This window comes from Solanum stenotomum, chromosome 9 (genome assembly GCF_019186545.1).
Source record: "Solanum stenotomum isolate F172 chromosome 9, ASM1918654v1, whole genome shotgun sequence".
NCBI classification, from domain to species: domain Eukaryota; kingdom Viridiplantae; phylum Streptophyta; class Magnoliopsida; order Solanales; family Solanaceae; genus Solanum; species Solanum stenotomum.
Genome location: NC_064290.1, coordinates 13,252,514 through 13,267,266, shown reverse-complemented (window position 1 = coordinate 13,267,266; position 14,753 = coordinate 13,252,514). Strand labels below are relative to the sequence as shown.

The 14,753-nt window shown below is 32.3% G+C and overlaps 2 protein-coding genes across 2 annotated transcripts in view; both read right to left on the bottom strand.

Moving 5' to 3' along the window:
• LOC125876254 (zinc transporter 5-like) overlaps window positions 1-14,753 on the bottom strand; it is a 624,828-nt gene that overhangs the window by 361,129 nt on the left and 248,946 nt on the right. The gene's annotated exons all lie outside the window — the stretch shown is intronic.
• LOC125876234 (nuatigenin 3-beta-glucosyltransferase-like) lies at window positions 10,686-12,495 on the bottom strand. The gene is made up of 2 exons (XM_049557361.1): window positions 12,383-12,495; window positions 10,686-12,350 (listed from the first exon to the last, which is right to left on the bottom strand). The coding sequence occupies exon 2, from the start codon at window positions 12,335-12,337 to the stop codon at window positions 10,829-10,831; it is 1,509 nt and encodes a 502-aa protein (XP_049413318.1). The 5' UTR covers window positions 12,338-12,350; window positions 12,383-12,495; the 3' UTR covers window positions 10,686-10,828.

The following is a 14,753-nucleotide window of genomic DNA, read 5'->3' as shown; positions in this document are numbered from 1 at the left end:
GAATGGAATGAAAAATGTGACGAGAGTTTTCAAAAGCTCAAGACTCTTTTGACCACTGCACCTATTCTAACACTACCGGTTAAAGGTAAAGATTTTATTATTTATTGTGATGCTTTATATTCGGGTTTGGGTGCTGTGTTAATGCAAGATAAGAATGTCATAGCCTATGCATCGCGACAGTTGAAGGTGTATGAGAGAAATTGTCCAACACATGATTTGGAGTTGTCAGCGGTAGTGTTTGCTCTTAAGATCTGGCGACATTACCTTTATGTTGTTAAGTGTGAAGTATTTACTGATCATCATAGTTTGCAGCATGTGTTCATTCAGAAGGATCTGAATTTGAGACAGAGAAGGTGGATGGAGCTACTTAAGGGTTAAGATGTCACCATTCAATACTATCTGGGTAAGGCTAATGTAGTGGCAAACGCTTTGAATCAAAAAGCAGTGAGTATGGGTAGTCTAGCTTGCTTGAGTGTAACCAAGCGATCATTGGCTAAGGAAATTCAGACCTTGGAGTCTAAGTTCATGCAGTTAGGCATCTCAGAAAGAGGTGGGGTGTTAGATAGCATTGAAGTTAGGGCCATGTTCATTGAGGAGATTAAGGCCAAACAGTTTGAGGATGAAAATTTGAATGAACTTAAGAAAAAAAATGCGATTGGTAAGACACAAAAGACCACTCTTGATGCGGAAGGTGTGATCAGTTTTAAAGAAAGGATTTATGTTCCTAGAATAGATTACTTGATTCAGAAATTGTTGACAGAGTCCCATGGGTCGCGATATTCTATATCATCTAAGTGTGACCAAGATGTACCGAGATTTGAAGCGAATTTATTAGTGGTCGGGCATGAAGAAGGATATAGCGGAGTTTGTGGCTAAGTGTCAAAATTGTCAACAAGTAAAGTATGAACATCAAAGGCCTGCGGGTTTTCTTCAGAGAATGACAGTTCCGAAATAGAAGTGAAAAATGATAGCCATAGATTTTATGGTCCCATTTTATTATGGTGAGAATAGATTATAATACTGAATAATTGGCAAAGGTGTATGTGAAAGAGATAGTTCAGTTGCATGGGGTGCCCCTCTCTATCATCTCAGATCGTGGTACCCAATTCACATTCAAGTTTTGAAGGAAATTGCATGATGAATTGGGCACACAACTCACTTTTACTATCGCTTTCCATCAACAGACGAACGGGCAGTTAGAGAGGACTATTCAAGTGTTAGAAGACATGTTGAGGGTTGTGATTGATTTTGGAGGGCATTGGGATAAATTCTTACATTTGTGTGAGTTCTCTTATAATAATAGTTATCACTCCAGCATTGATATGGCACCATTTGAGGAACTTTATAGGAGAGGATGTAGATCACACATAGGATGGTTTGAGGCTGGGGATGTGAAACCTTTGGGGGTTGATTTAGTGGAAGATGCTCAAGATAAAGTGATGAGCATCCAAACTAAGCTTTTAGCGACCCAGAGTAGACAAAAAAAGTATGCAGACCATAGGATAAAAGACATGGCATTTCAGACTGGTGAGACTATTCTTCTTAAGGTATCACCAATGAAAGGAGTGATGAGATTGGCAAGAAGGGCAAGCTTAGTCCTCATTACATTAGTCCCTTTGAGGTGCTTAAATGTGTAGGGTCAGTGGCTTATAAATTGGCTTTACCTTCTAACCTATCGAGAGTTTATCCGGTAATTCATGTGTACATATTGAATAGATATCATGGTGACGGTGATTACATCTTAAAATGGGACTCACTGGTGTTAGACAAAGACCTTCAATATGAGGAGGAACCAATTGCAATTCTTGATCGTGTTGTCCGGAAACTGAGGACCAGAGAGATTAAGTCAGTGAAATTCCAATGGAAACATCGTCTAGTTGAGGAAGTTATTTGGGAAATTGAGAGGACATGCGAGACAAGTATCTCTAGTTGTTCGTCGATTCAGGTACTACTTCATTCCTTCTTTAGCCTGTTTTTCCTCAGTTAGTCACTCGGAGACGAGTGATGGGTAAATTGGTATCTATTGTAACGACCTGTTCCCGTTGTTCTAGAAAAGCCAATGGGGAAAATTTTTTGGCCGGAAAACTTTTTCGTAGTAACTTGGAATTTCCCAACCTAGTCTAGATTTGGATGAAATCGGAGTCAGTAAGGTCTAGGTAAATCTGGTAACAATTAGGTGATCTAATTATAATTTTGATCACATGAGTAGGTAACTAAGACTTTAAGGAATCCGTATGACTTTACGAAATTAAATTCGGGCGAGTAGAACTCCAGAAACTGATTTTAGCGTGAACAGGTAGTTTCTGAGAGTCATTGATTGAAGGTGTGTTGTGAAATGGGGGAATTGAAATTATTAAATTTGCTCATTGTTCTGTGCAAGCCGATATAGCGGGAATTTGTGTCGCCAGGGCCGCGACGTTATAGCGGGGTGAGTACCGATGTGGCAGGGTAGACGCGACTTAATGTCAGAAATAAACCCTAAACATGTTTTATTACGCAATTTTCAAACTTGAGAGCTAAGGAACGAACCCATGAGTCTTCTTGACAGTTTTCCACCATTCTTATGGCTAAAGGTAAGTTTTTAACTCTCCGAATCTATTTTTCAATTCGAAAAATGTAATATAATGGGTAATTATCGATGGGGGAGGGTTTTGATATGGAAATTATGGTGGAAAAAGGCCCTAATCTGGGTATGTGGATCATGGGTTTGATATAGAGTTGACAAAATTGTGGGTGATTCGGGTAATTAGTTATTGTTTATTGATTTCCGTGTTATATTAATTGTCTGTAGACCAAGAACAAGCGGAACGAATCCGAAAAGGGAAGAATCAAGTTTCTTAGGGGATTCAAGCTTATTTCGAGGTATGTGATGGTTGTTATTTCATGTTGTGTGATGTATGCTTGTTCTTGCTTCATTATAATACATGTATGTATGTGAATGTTGCATTATTGATCACACTAATTGTAAATGAGGGTAGATGAATGATGAATGTCATGAATTATGACTTGATTATATGATTATGAGAATGTACTTTGTGATTGTGATTGTGTCTTGTTAAATGGATCGGGTGTTGCGTTCTGACACACTAACTTGGATCGGTTGCGACATTCTGGCATAATTATGGGATTGGTTGCCACGTTGCAGCATAAACATTGGATTGGGTACCACGTACCGGTACACTAACTGTTTAAGTTTGGGTTCCATGAAAGGACCTATGACCTGTTGTAAATGTATATTGTTGAGAATGTGATAATCGATATTGTACATGTTCGGTATTTGCATGTTTATAATGTTGTATTTAGTTGCTTATGTTGCACTTAGTGGGATAGTCGCGTGATCCTACCAGTACACTGTGGTTGTGTATTGATACTGCACTTGCTCTTTCTTTTGTTGAGTACAGGGCATCTTCAAGCGGCTATTGACAGACCTCGTCTAGTAGATTAGTGATCGCCGATCGAATTCAAGGGTGAGCAAGTTCTTCCGGGATGCCTTGAGTTCTCTTTTTTTTTCTTTAGTCCATCTTTTCAGACTTAGATAGACTTCTCTTGTTTAGTTTGGGTTGTACCCATTTTTGTAGACTATGGTTCGTTGTTAGAGTTTTGGTATGTTGGCATTTAAATGCCGCAAATTCGTTGTTAGATCTTTTGGAAGTTTATGGAAACTTCAGTATTTAGTTATTTAAACCTGCTTTCGTAGCTTTAAATTGTTTAGTTAGACTGTAGTAATGGTTCTCCCACTGGAGGGTTAATGTGGGTGCCAATCACAACGGTCTAGGTCGTGACAATGTTGTACACCCGTGCATAACAAGAAAACTTGCCCCAAATTTGCGGATCAAGCTTAACAGTAGTGTGTTGTTTTCATTTTATTTTACTTAAACCATTATGTAGTTGAAACTTTTAGTTTTATGTTGGTAGGATGAATCGTATTATTGGATTGAATGATATAAACATTCATGTTTGCGAGTTTTTGATATTAACTTGTCTTTTTATGCAAAAATCTATTTACGTAAATGGTTATGAAATAATTGTAAATTTTAATAATAGAAAATTATGATTTCTATAATATTGGTGTAGTATTCAAAAGTTATTATCTATAATATGATATTGGTGTAATTATCGTTGTAAGGTTGATGTGTAATCCTATCCTTATGATACTATCAAAATTGCAGAATCTAAACTTCCATGTGTATTCCTATCCTTACGATACTGTTGAAAGAAATTGGATAAAAAAATTTAATTGATTTACGATTTGTATTCTTTGAAGTATCTTGATCTTTCTTACGTAAACCTTTTGATTCTTAGTCTATATGATCTCTAGCACTGTTCCAACATCTATTGAGCAGCTTTCACCTTTGAAAATTTGAAAGGTAAAAGATAGCAATGGTAAAATTCAGATGAACATAATTCAGAGAGAGAAGAAGAACAAAGAAGAATGAAGAAGAACATGAAAGAGAGAAGTTTTAAATTTTTCAAGAAAATACAACTGCATAGGAAGTAACAATTTCTTGGAAAATCGAAGAGGTGGAAAGATATAAAAAAATATTTGAAAAAGTTTTTAATAACCATTAATTGGTGAGATAAATTTAATACATGATAATCATCCCTTAAAAATAGGCACAGAAAATCCCCAAAAAATGATATACTAAAATAAAAAATAAATAAATAATTAAAAACGAAAATTAATTAAATATGTTATGTCTGTAATTTAGAAACTTCATTTGCAATTAAATATAAGTATGTGTATATATTGTTAATTAAAGTCTTAAGTAGTATACTTTTGTAATTTTCACTATATATATAAACATGAATAAAAGAAAACTCATTAACAAATTTCTACGAGCAAACTTAATTAATGAAACAAATACTCTTTAAAAAAAGTTGATATTACAAAATAAATTATTTTTTTAATAAATAATAGAGTTACATGTTTCAGTTTATTATTTTTGTCTTTTTAGCGCAGTTTCCTTCGCTTTGTAGGTTCAGACGTCCAGTTATCCACTGCTTATAAATCTTACCCTTACTTTGGTCTAGTTTGAGATTCTTGTTCATTATTTTATCTTCTTAATTTCGTCTAATCATATACTAGATGGATAATGGCCCGTTGCTTACATATTTTACGAAACATGTTTGGAAGGTATTTCATGTTTTTAGCACTTGAATTAAAATTTATAAAGCTCTGCAGAGCATATAATCATATAGATACAGAGTCAAATACATAATCGGTTATTTCCCAATACTTTAGTCAAGCCAAGAAAATCTTAATACATCTCATCTCCTTGAACACTATATTTAACACAAGGAGCTCTCCCAAAATCTGCTGCCATATATTTAACACAAGGAGCTCTCCCAAAATCTGCTGCCATTGTCATCTTCCTCATCCTCTTCAATTCCTTTATGAACTTGCATCCCCCTAGTAAAGCAGGTCCTTGGAGAACTTGACATCACTCAACTCTATGCAAATTAATCTCACTTTTGCCTGAGTAGTGGATTAATCTAAAAACACCATTAGGTGAAAAAAATATATCTAAAAACACCATTAAAAGGAGAATGAATCAGAGATGAAGTAACTTAACTAAAACATTTCAACAAAGTAATCACATTCTCCTGGCATGAATTGAACGACAAATAACTCGCACCAATAGCCCCGTATATAGGCAATAACACAGATGAATGGATATAAAAAACTGATTGCTACATAGAATGACAAAAAAAAGGATTTCAAGAACTTAAAGGTTATGACCAATGCTCCAAAATATTGGCTTATAATTGTATTGAGATTGATATAGGTTTTTCGGAATATACTGAATATTCAAGATCTCATAACAAAAAAATAAAACTGATAAGCACTTAGCAGCTGGTCAAACAAAAGAACTGCCACCCTGACTTCTTCCCTAGTAATACAAAATGTTGCTATGTCTAATAATTAAGAAATAATATTCTAAAAGCATATATATGGTACAACGATATACAGGCACGCTATTGTGAAGAGGAAAGAGCGATTAATTTTGAAGGTACTTGAACAACACTAAAATAAGCAGTGAGTACCTTCGAGTTTGGTGAATCATAACCCGCATAGAATACCAGAAAAAAGAGATTGTATTCCGGAAAGAGAAAAAGTTAATTGGTACACAGCAATACGCTAAACAATGAAATCATAAGGTACAAACATACAATTGTCCAATAAGGACATAAACATAACTATAACATAAAAACTCCCACAGTAGATATGTGAGGACTCAACAAAATTATCTGAATAGAAACTGTGTTATTCAACCTGCTATATCTTAATCTTGGCTCTTTATTTTCTCATATGAAAGCAAGTAGAGAAAAAAGAAATGTTTTTTTTTTCGTTTTCCATCGATATTTAAGTACTTGCTTCATAGATGACTACACTTTGTAGATTAATACCAATGCAACCATTATTTACGTACGTCCATGGAGTTTTGTATAGTCTAGCGTAAATATGTATAAAGATAGAAAAGAGAAGCTCATTGAGGCGCGTACCATTTATATCACTGGGTTACAAATGTGATCAAATTTTTCTCAAATCATCAACTTCTTCAAACATGGATACTTGCCACAAATATAGAAGCTTAGTCTGCAAGGTCATACAAAGAGCTAGTGTCGATAAGTTAATTCTGGACTTAGCAGTTATACAAGCAAATTGTTGATAGAGTTACTTTGTTATTTTTTGTTTCATCCAATTTACGATATGATTTTACATACCTTCACGGGAATTAAGATTATAGATTTGTCAAAAGGAGGCAGCAGAGCTTAGAATTTCACTACAAAGAGGAACCTCCACAATCCTTCCTGTCATCCTCCTTTTTGAAGGAACAAAGAGGAATCGCTGAAGCAAGAACCACAAAACATTAATTACTTGAATGAGATGATACTTTAGGAAAAATAAAAAGATTCTTTAACCATGCATTATTCTAAACTACAGTAGAACTTGGAAGATGTAACATTGCGATCAAAGAACACAATTTGAAAGTTTAAGATAAATTAGTTTTTAAAATCTCACACATTTAAAGTAGGAAAAGATTTTACGACAAGAATATCTGAAAACTAACAGATACTTTTACCTGAGCATAAATGCAACACAATGAAAATTAACGGTAAAAAGATAGAAAGCATATCACTGATTTATTAAACATTTCTATTAAGTAAAAGATTTTTTAATCATTAGTTTTGTTAACAGTAGGAGTGATCGAACGAAAAACTCAATGACTCGATAGGGATGGTGTTGTAGCACAATTATGAAACAGAGAAGAGCAGAGCTATTTTTGTGCATGTGTATCACTACTATATGCTTTCCGAAATTGTCATATCATTTTTCAGATTGCCACTTTCGAAATCTTTTCTCTAGCTAAAGTATCAGCGGTAATCTATATACTCTCATTTTTATTTTGGTTGTAGGTTTGGAGATTTCTGTTGTGATATATTTGTATGATTCAAGAACATATTTCTTTCCTAAGACCTTCCTCCACTCCTCGATAAAAATCTTCTTAATGCATGTGAGTCTATGATCTTCTCCTCAGTCCAAAAAGTGGTGGACCACTGATGAAAAACTTAATGAAGCAAGGAATGAGGAACATAGTTGTGAATGCTAGATGCAACAGGCTGTTAAATTGAGATAAGTGTACACATACATACATGTAATGAAGGAGTTTCTCATCCAAGGTCAACCAGCTGTGTAGTGTTTTGAAAAATAACCTTTTCAACTAAGTCACTATACCTACCACTGAATTATTTGGCATTTTTAGAATGTCACGCTTATGAAATTACAGCATATTGAGATATAATATAAAATATGTATTAAACCATGCACATTTTGGCCTTCATTATTTCATAGAATGATATTTGGTCTTCAATAACTAATATTTGAACAACAAAAAATATATATATAACACAATGCATGAACTATCTTAAGTCACAGGAATCAACATTGTTAATTCTTCTATCTGGATTGATCATAAAACAGAGAAAAGAAGATGTAAACTCACCACTAATGAATAAATTTACTTAATTTTCTCATCAGATTTCGTCAACTATAACAAATTACTAGCATAGCCATTTTTATATCTAAATTAAATGTGATAATTGTCGTACATTGACGGCAAGCGATAAAATAGTAACATAACGATGAATTTTTTAGTGAGGATTTCATTGATGCTCTCTTAGGACGTGCTACATTTGCACCTCGCTGGATATTCAATAGGTAACAGTTTCTATCACAAAGAAATTCGGTTATAGGAACCTTAACAAAGTTCAATGGCACAGGAGATTCTTAAAGACTACTTCCAAAATAAAGAAAAAAACAGATATTATTTTATACTATAAAAAATTCTAATTTCAAAGAAAAATTGGAAAGAAGAAAAATGCATACCATGAAAGAGTAACAATTCATAACTTCACTAATATTTTTAATATCAATGTACCCATTAGTCTCCCCAATGTATTTTCTTCTAAGTCTAAATGAAATAAGAAAAAGGACTAATAATTTTAGAGGACAAAGTGAGTCAGTTTCAATTTTTTTTTTTTAAAACGCCCAAAATCACTGTACTATAGACTATTCTTGCAGTCTTACAATTTTTCAATTTGAAGAAAAAGTAAAATAACATACCAAACACCAAAAAAAATAAAATTACAATAGCAGCGAACAATACTCAATATTTTCTCATAAACATAAGAATCTCATAAGTTGTAAAAGTATTAAAATAGCCCTAATTGTTTATTCAATCTTACCAAATAAATAAATAAAAAATTATAAAATCGCATAATAAATTATTACAAAACTATTTTTTCTCTACTTAAGTAACTGTTTCATCTAACTTTAATTGATCAAACTTTAATTCAGTAAAAAAAATTGAACATAAATTATAGTGTACTAGTCTTTAATAAAAAATTTTCACATAGTACGGACAATCTCCTCACGTTGAACTTGCATTTCTCGATCATATGACCAAGAAGATGAACCAACATTGTTACTTTGAGCCATTTGTTGGTCAATATCATCCGCAACTATATTTTCATGCTCATAGGCCATAAATATTTCATCACTCCTTTAGTATTCTCGCAAATAATTATGTAACACTGCACAAACTAAGACAATTTTCACTTGTGTGTCAATATCATAATTATTCATGTCTTGTTTCACTTGTGTGCAATTACACATTTTCAGTGCATTAATTTCGTGCTAAAAATCAAACATATTGGAAGTAGTGATTATCAAACATACATCACCAATTTTGTATTTTTGTCATATTAAATTGCTTTAAACATTTTCATATGTAGCCGAAAGAGACGTTTTTTTAGGCCAAACCCGTCGGTAGCCCCCTAAAGTTGGCACTAAGTTTCACTTAGACACCTCAACTAGGTGATATTCATTTTAGACACCTCATGTAGGGTCTCATTGTGTCATTTATACACTTTTTGCTGACATGTCAAAGTGAATGTGATACACTCATCAATAGAGCGTGAAAGACTCAATTTAATTATTTTTTATTTTATTTTCTCTTCTTCTTCTCCATTTTTCAAGCTACCACCTCCCACCAATTTTTGAAGCTTAACTCCTTCAATGGAGGTCAAATTTTTTATTCAAATCCGTTGTCAAGTCATTTTTCTTCTTCTTCATTGTATTACTTTTCTAAATCTACAATCACCTCTCTCAACCTTTTTTACGGGAAAAATGGATATCAACACTCATATTTCATGTTTATTCTCTTTCTTTCTTCCTCTTTTCTTCCCACAAAACAACATTAAAAAGAAAGAAAGAAAAAAGATCCGAAACAATTTAAAAAGTTGATTAAAAAAAGTTAAAAAATTGTTAGGTATAGTAGAGAAGACAACTACCTTCAGAGGGGGGTAAATTGATTTTTTTAGAATAATATTTTTATTTTATTTACTAAATAGATTTTAAAATAATTTTTAACTTGAAATTACACATGTAATCATTTAATTGGTTGTTTGTCACATCATCAATGAGTATATTACACTCTGCTTCAACTTTTTGCTTATTGTCGAAAAAGCATCAAAATGACATAGCGGGATCCTACATAAGGTGTCTAAAATGGACATCGCCCAGTTGAGGTGTCTAAGTAAAACTTGGTGCCAACTTTAGGGGGGCCACAGATGGGTTTGGCCTTTTTTTTTTATTATGAAAAATCAAAAAAGTATTACTCCCTCCGTTCTTATTTATATTCACCAAATCAATTTATACTTTATCATTTATATTCACCAAATCAATTTCTACTTTATCATTTATATTCACCAAATTTAAAGTAATAATAAATTTTATGTTGGTGAAAATAATAAATTTTAAAAAGTAATGATGTGATTATAAATTTTATTTACATATGAAATAAATTGTTAGTAGATATAAATGTGGGGTTGTTTTAACAAAATATAAATTTGTGGGTCAATTTTTGTATTTAAATATCTCAAATTATGATATGTAATTTCCATATCATGATTTTTGGAGAACATGGAATAATCAGCGTGAAATTGCATGTCCAAATGTTGATTTCATCTCACGATTATATATCATGATATGATATCGCATGGCCAAATGCCTACTAAATAAGATGGAAGTTTTAATTTTAAGAATAAATAACTAAAACTTACAAAGAAAATATATATTTTTTAAAAAAACTAAATAAGATGGAGGGTATTAAGCTTTAATGTTTCACTAATGAAAATGAGACTGCAAAGCATGCATTTAAACGAAAATTAAGACCAGCTACGTTGTTAGCATAATACATAGAGTCATGTTGACCAAACTCCATTTGCCAAATTTATTTCAAAGTGATAAGTAAAACATAAAATTTCAAGAGGATTTCTTGAAAGCACAACGCTTGATCTCCTCAATTAACCCGATGAGCTGTGAATGAGAGGAACCACCTTCTTCAGTGGCACTTTTGAGCTTCTTTGCCATCAACTTTGCATTTTCTCTAATTTTTCTACTTTCCTCTGAATTATTCATTAAACGCTTGACGGCCAACTCTATCTTCTCTCCTGAAAGGGGTGGACACGATAATATAAACCCCGGATTCCACACATCTGCTCCAATTCCAATAGCAAGGCCAAGTGTCTCCAAAAGCTTGTCGGTATAGAAGTTGTCTGAGAAAAGTGGCCATGTGATCAATGGAACACCTACGGCTAGAGACTCAAGTATAGAGTTCCAACCACAATGAGTTAAGAATCCACCAATTGCTCGATGTTTCAGGATTAATAGTTGTGGTGCCCAGCCTTGGATGATAAACATCTTTTCCCCAATCAATTCTTTGAAACCATTACGGCTCCAGTCATCTTTCTCGTCTACTTCATTTTTGTCCTGCTCCCTAAAAACCCAAATAGTTGGACAGTTGGCAGCCTTCAATCCAACAGCCATTTCCTTAAGCTGATCATCGGAAAATCTTATCATGCTTCCAAAGCAAACAAAGAGAACGGAGTTAGGTTGTTGATTTTCAAGCCAATTGAAACAATCACCGTACCCTTTCCAAGGGTCAGAACATGAATTAATATTAGAATTGGATATTTGTTTAGAACTAATTTCCGCTTCATATTTGTTGATAAACAGAGCAAGTGGACCTATATGCCACCCTTTTACTCCTCTAGCTTTTTCGTAGAGTTGGGCAACGCCAGGTTCCAGCTCAGAGCAAGTGTTATGAATAATACCATGACTACGAACCTCAGCTTGTAAAACGTCATCTACTGTCTTTGTGTACTCAGTTTCCTCTTTAAGAAAATCTTCAATCTCTGAGACTTTCATTTTGATGTCGAGAGGCAAACCAGGAATCAAAAACTTTTCAGAATCCGACGCCACATTCTTGTAAGGTTTAAATTCCCTGATGAAAACCCAAGCACATTGATGTATGGAAGTGGCTGGTTGAAAAGAAAATCTCGGAATTTGCAGCTCCTCAGCTAAATCAACAGTCCAAGGGAAGAACATATCGGAAACAATGCAGTTTGGATTGATCTCCCGAATTAGTTGCTCCATAATCTTTTGGAGCAGAATAAACCCATAGTGAACTTTGCCAACTATTTCCATAGAAGGGCTTGCGATGAAGTTTTCAATTCCTACAGGTAATCCAACTTCCTCAGACGGAAATTGAATTGTCCGGACAGTAATATTGCTGCCCGAAAAGAGACGGTCTCTATCGACAGAGGACTGAAAAAGAAGAGCATTATGTTGAGGGGCAATGATAGTAACTTTGAGGCCATGAAGGGCGAAGAGTCTAGCAATATGTACCAATGGAGTTATATGACTCGTCATGGCGTATGGTATGAACACAACATGCGGCATTGCAGTTTGTTCATTCTGTTCCATCGCCATTAACAAGTTGTTCCTTCACTTCAATTGACTCGTATATATATATACTAGCTAGTTCTTCTTCTTTCTTCTTCAATGCTCTCTGTTTTGAGTGCGTTGAGATTAATTTGGATTGAGGGGAAGATCCAGTCTTTTCTTTATGACTTTGGTAAAGTGTGTTTGGAAAATATTCTTTGTATAAAAAATGTTTTATTGGAAAAAAAATGATTTTTTAAAAAAAAATATTTGGTAAGGATATCTATATATACTAGCAAAGAAAGTCCGGGCAGCATTAATAAAGTTATATTGTTACTCTCTCCGTCTCATATTAGATAAGAATCTTACTAAAAATAATTTTTTCATATTATTTGAGCACTTATTAAATTAGGATAGAATTAATTAATTTTTTTCCATTTTACCCCTACAATTAATATGACCATTCCTATATTGTATGTGTATTTTTTTGTAACTCATTTCAATGTGCATTGATATAAACAAAGAGCAAAGTGGTGAAGTCTTCCAATGTATTAATGATTTCTTAATCACCGTGTAAAGTTGAAAGTGCCCATCTAATATGGGACGGAGGGAGTTTAGTTTATGTATTGTTATAAAATTAGTAAAGATTGTTATAATATATTTTGCTCATAAGTGAGCTAATATAGAAACTTATTTGTCATTTGTCTTTTTAATTTCAATTTTAAATATAGCTATAAGATTGAGGATAGAAATGAAGCATATCTTTCTAAATTTAAGTAAAAATAAATAGAGTAGAAGTAACATTAGGGTTATCGATAGGACGATTTATTCGATTATTTTTTTAAAAATTATATCATTCAATTTTTCGGTTATTTTATAATGTATAACCAAAATTAAAATTTTAAAATCATCCCAATCTTAATTTATGTGACAGAAGCAGTACAAAAATTTGTCTATTTTTTTGTTGTCTTGTAGATATTTTAAGTTATTATTTATTGTAAATTATAGTACTTTTTATTAAAGTTTTTAATAACATATGTTACTTTTTATGTTTGAGAGTTAAATCAACTTTTTTTTATATGTCTTTTAATTTTATATGTGTTTTGTCCTTTTCCGTTTTGAAAAACCAATACTCTCTCCATTTTATTTTATATGTCATTTCTTTTTATAAATATATTGGTTATTCCCTCTTCTTATTGGAACACATGTTGACTTGTGGTGAATACTTATTCCCTTTTCTATAGGACGATTCATTTGGTTATTTTTAAAAAAAATATATCATTCAATTTTTCGGCTATTTTATAATGTATAACCAAAATTAAAATTTTAAAATCATCACAATCCTAATTTATGTGACACAATCAGTACACAAAATAGTCTTTTTTTTGTTGTCTTGTAGATATTTTAAGTTATTATTTATTGTAAATTATAGTACTTTTTATTAAAGTTTTTAATAACACATGTTACTTTTTATGTTTGAGAGTTAAACCAACTTTTTTTTATATGTCTTTTAATTTTATATGTGTTTTGTCCTTTTCCATTTTCAAAAACCAATACTCCTCTCCATTTTATTTTATATGTCATTTCTTTTTATAAATATGTTGGTTATTCCCTCTTCTTATTGGAACACATGTTGACTTGTGGTGAATATTTATTCCCTCTTCTTATATAGTAATATATATATAAAGGCGGAACCAGAATTTCATGTCAGTGGGTTCTAAATTTTTAAAAAGAACAACGATCTTAACCTAAAGTAACAATCATCAAATTAACGAACAAATACAAGTATTTAATTCACTAAAAACGACGAAATACTTACACATTATATATATATATATATATATATAAGCATTATCATTATAATTGCACTCGACGAGTTGTCATATTTTGAAAATGATCAATGATCACACCATTAGGTACAATTTCAAATCATTCATCTTCTATATAACAAACTAAACAATCATTTAAAAAGTCATCGCCCATTCTACTTCGCAAGTCATTTTTAATGAATGATAAATATTTTTTTAAATTCAAATTTTGAACAGTTTTAGTATAATCTCCAATATTTTTCTAAGTGAGATTAAAATTATTAAATTCAACATTAATATTTTGGCACCTAAAACAAATATTTTACTAGTTTCACTATCATCTTGAACCATTAATGCCATCAAAAGTTAAAAGATTTAAAAGCAAACAACATTTAATTTAATATAATCAATTATCAATATGTTGGATAACCCTAGAATCAAAGATTAAAAATCAATTTTTGAATAACTAATTGTACAATGTCAAAGCAAACAAATAAAGAAAAAAAAAGGGAGAGACAAGAGTACACACTGGAGACCAGATGTTGGATAGCAACAATTAGATTAGAACCCTAACTTTTGAAAAAAAAAATGAGTTAAACTTTTTTTTGAATGTGAGTAGAAATCAATAGTGAGATATTGTAGTTTCAGAGTACGAT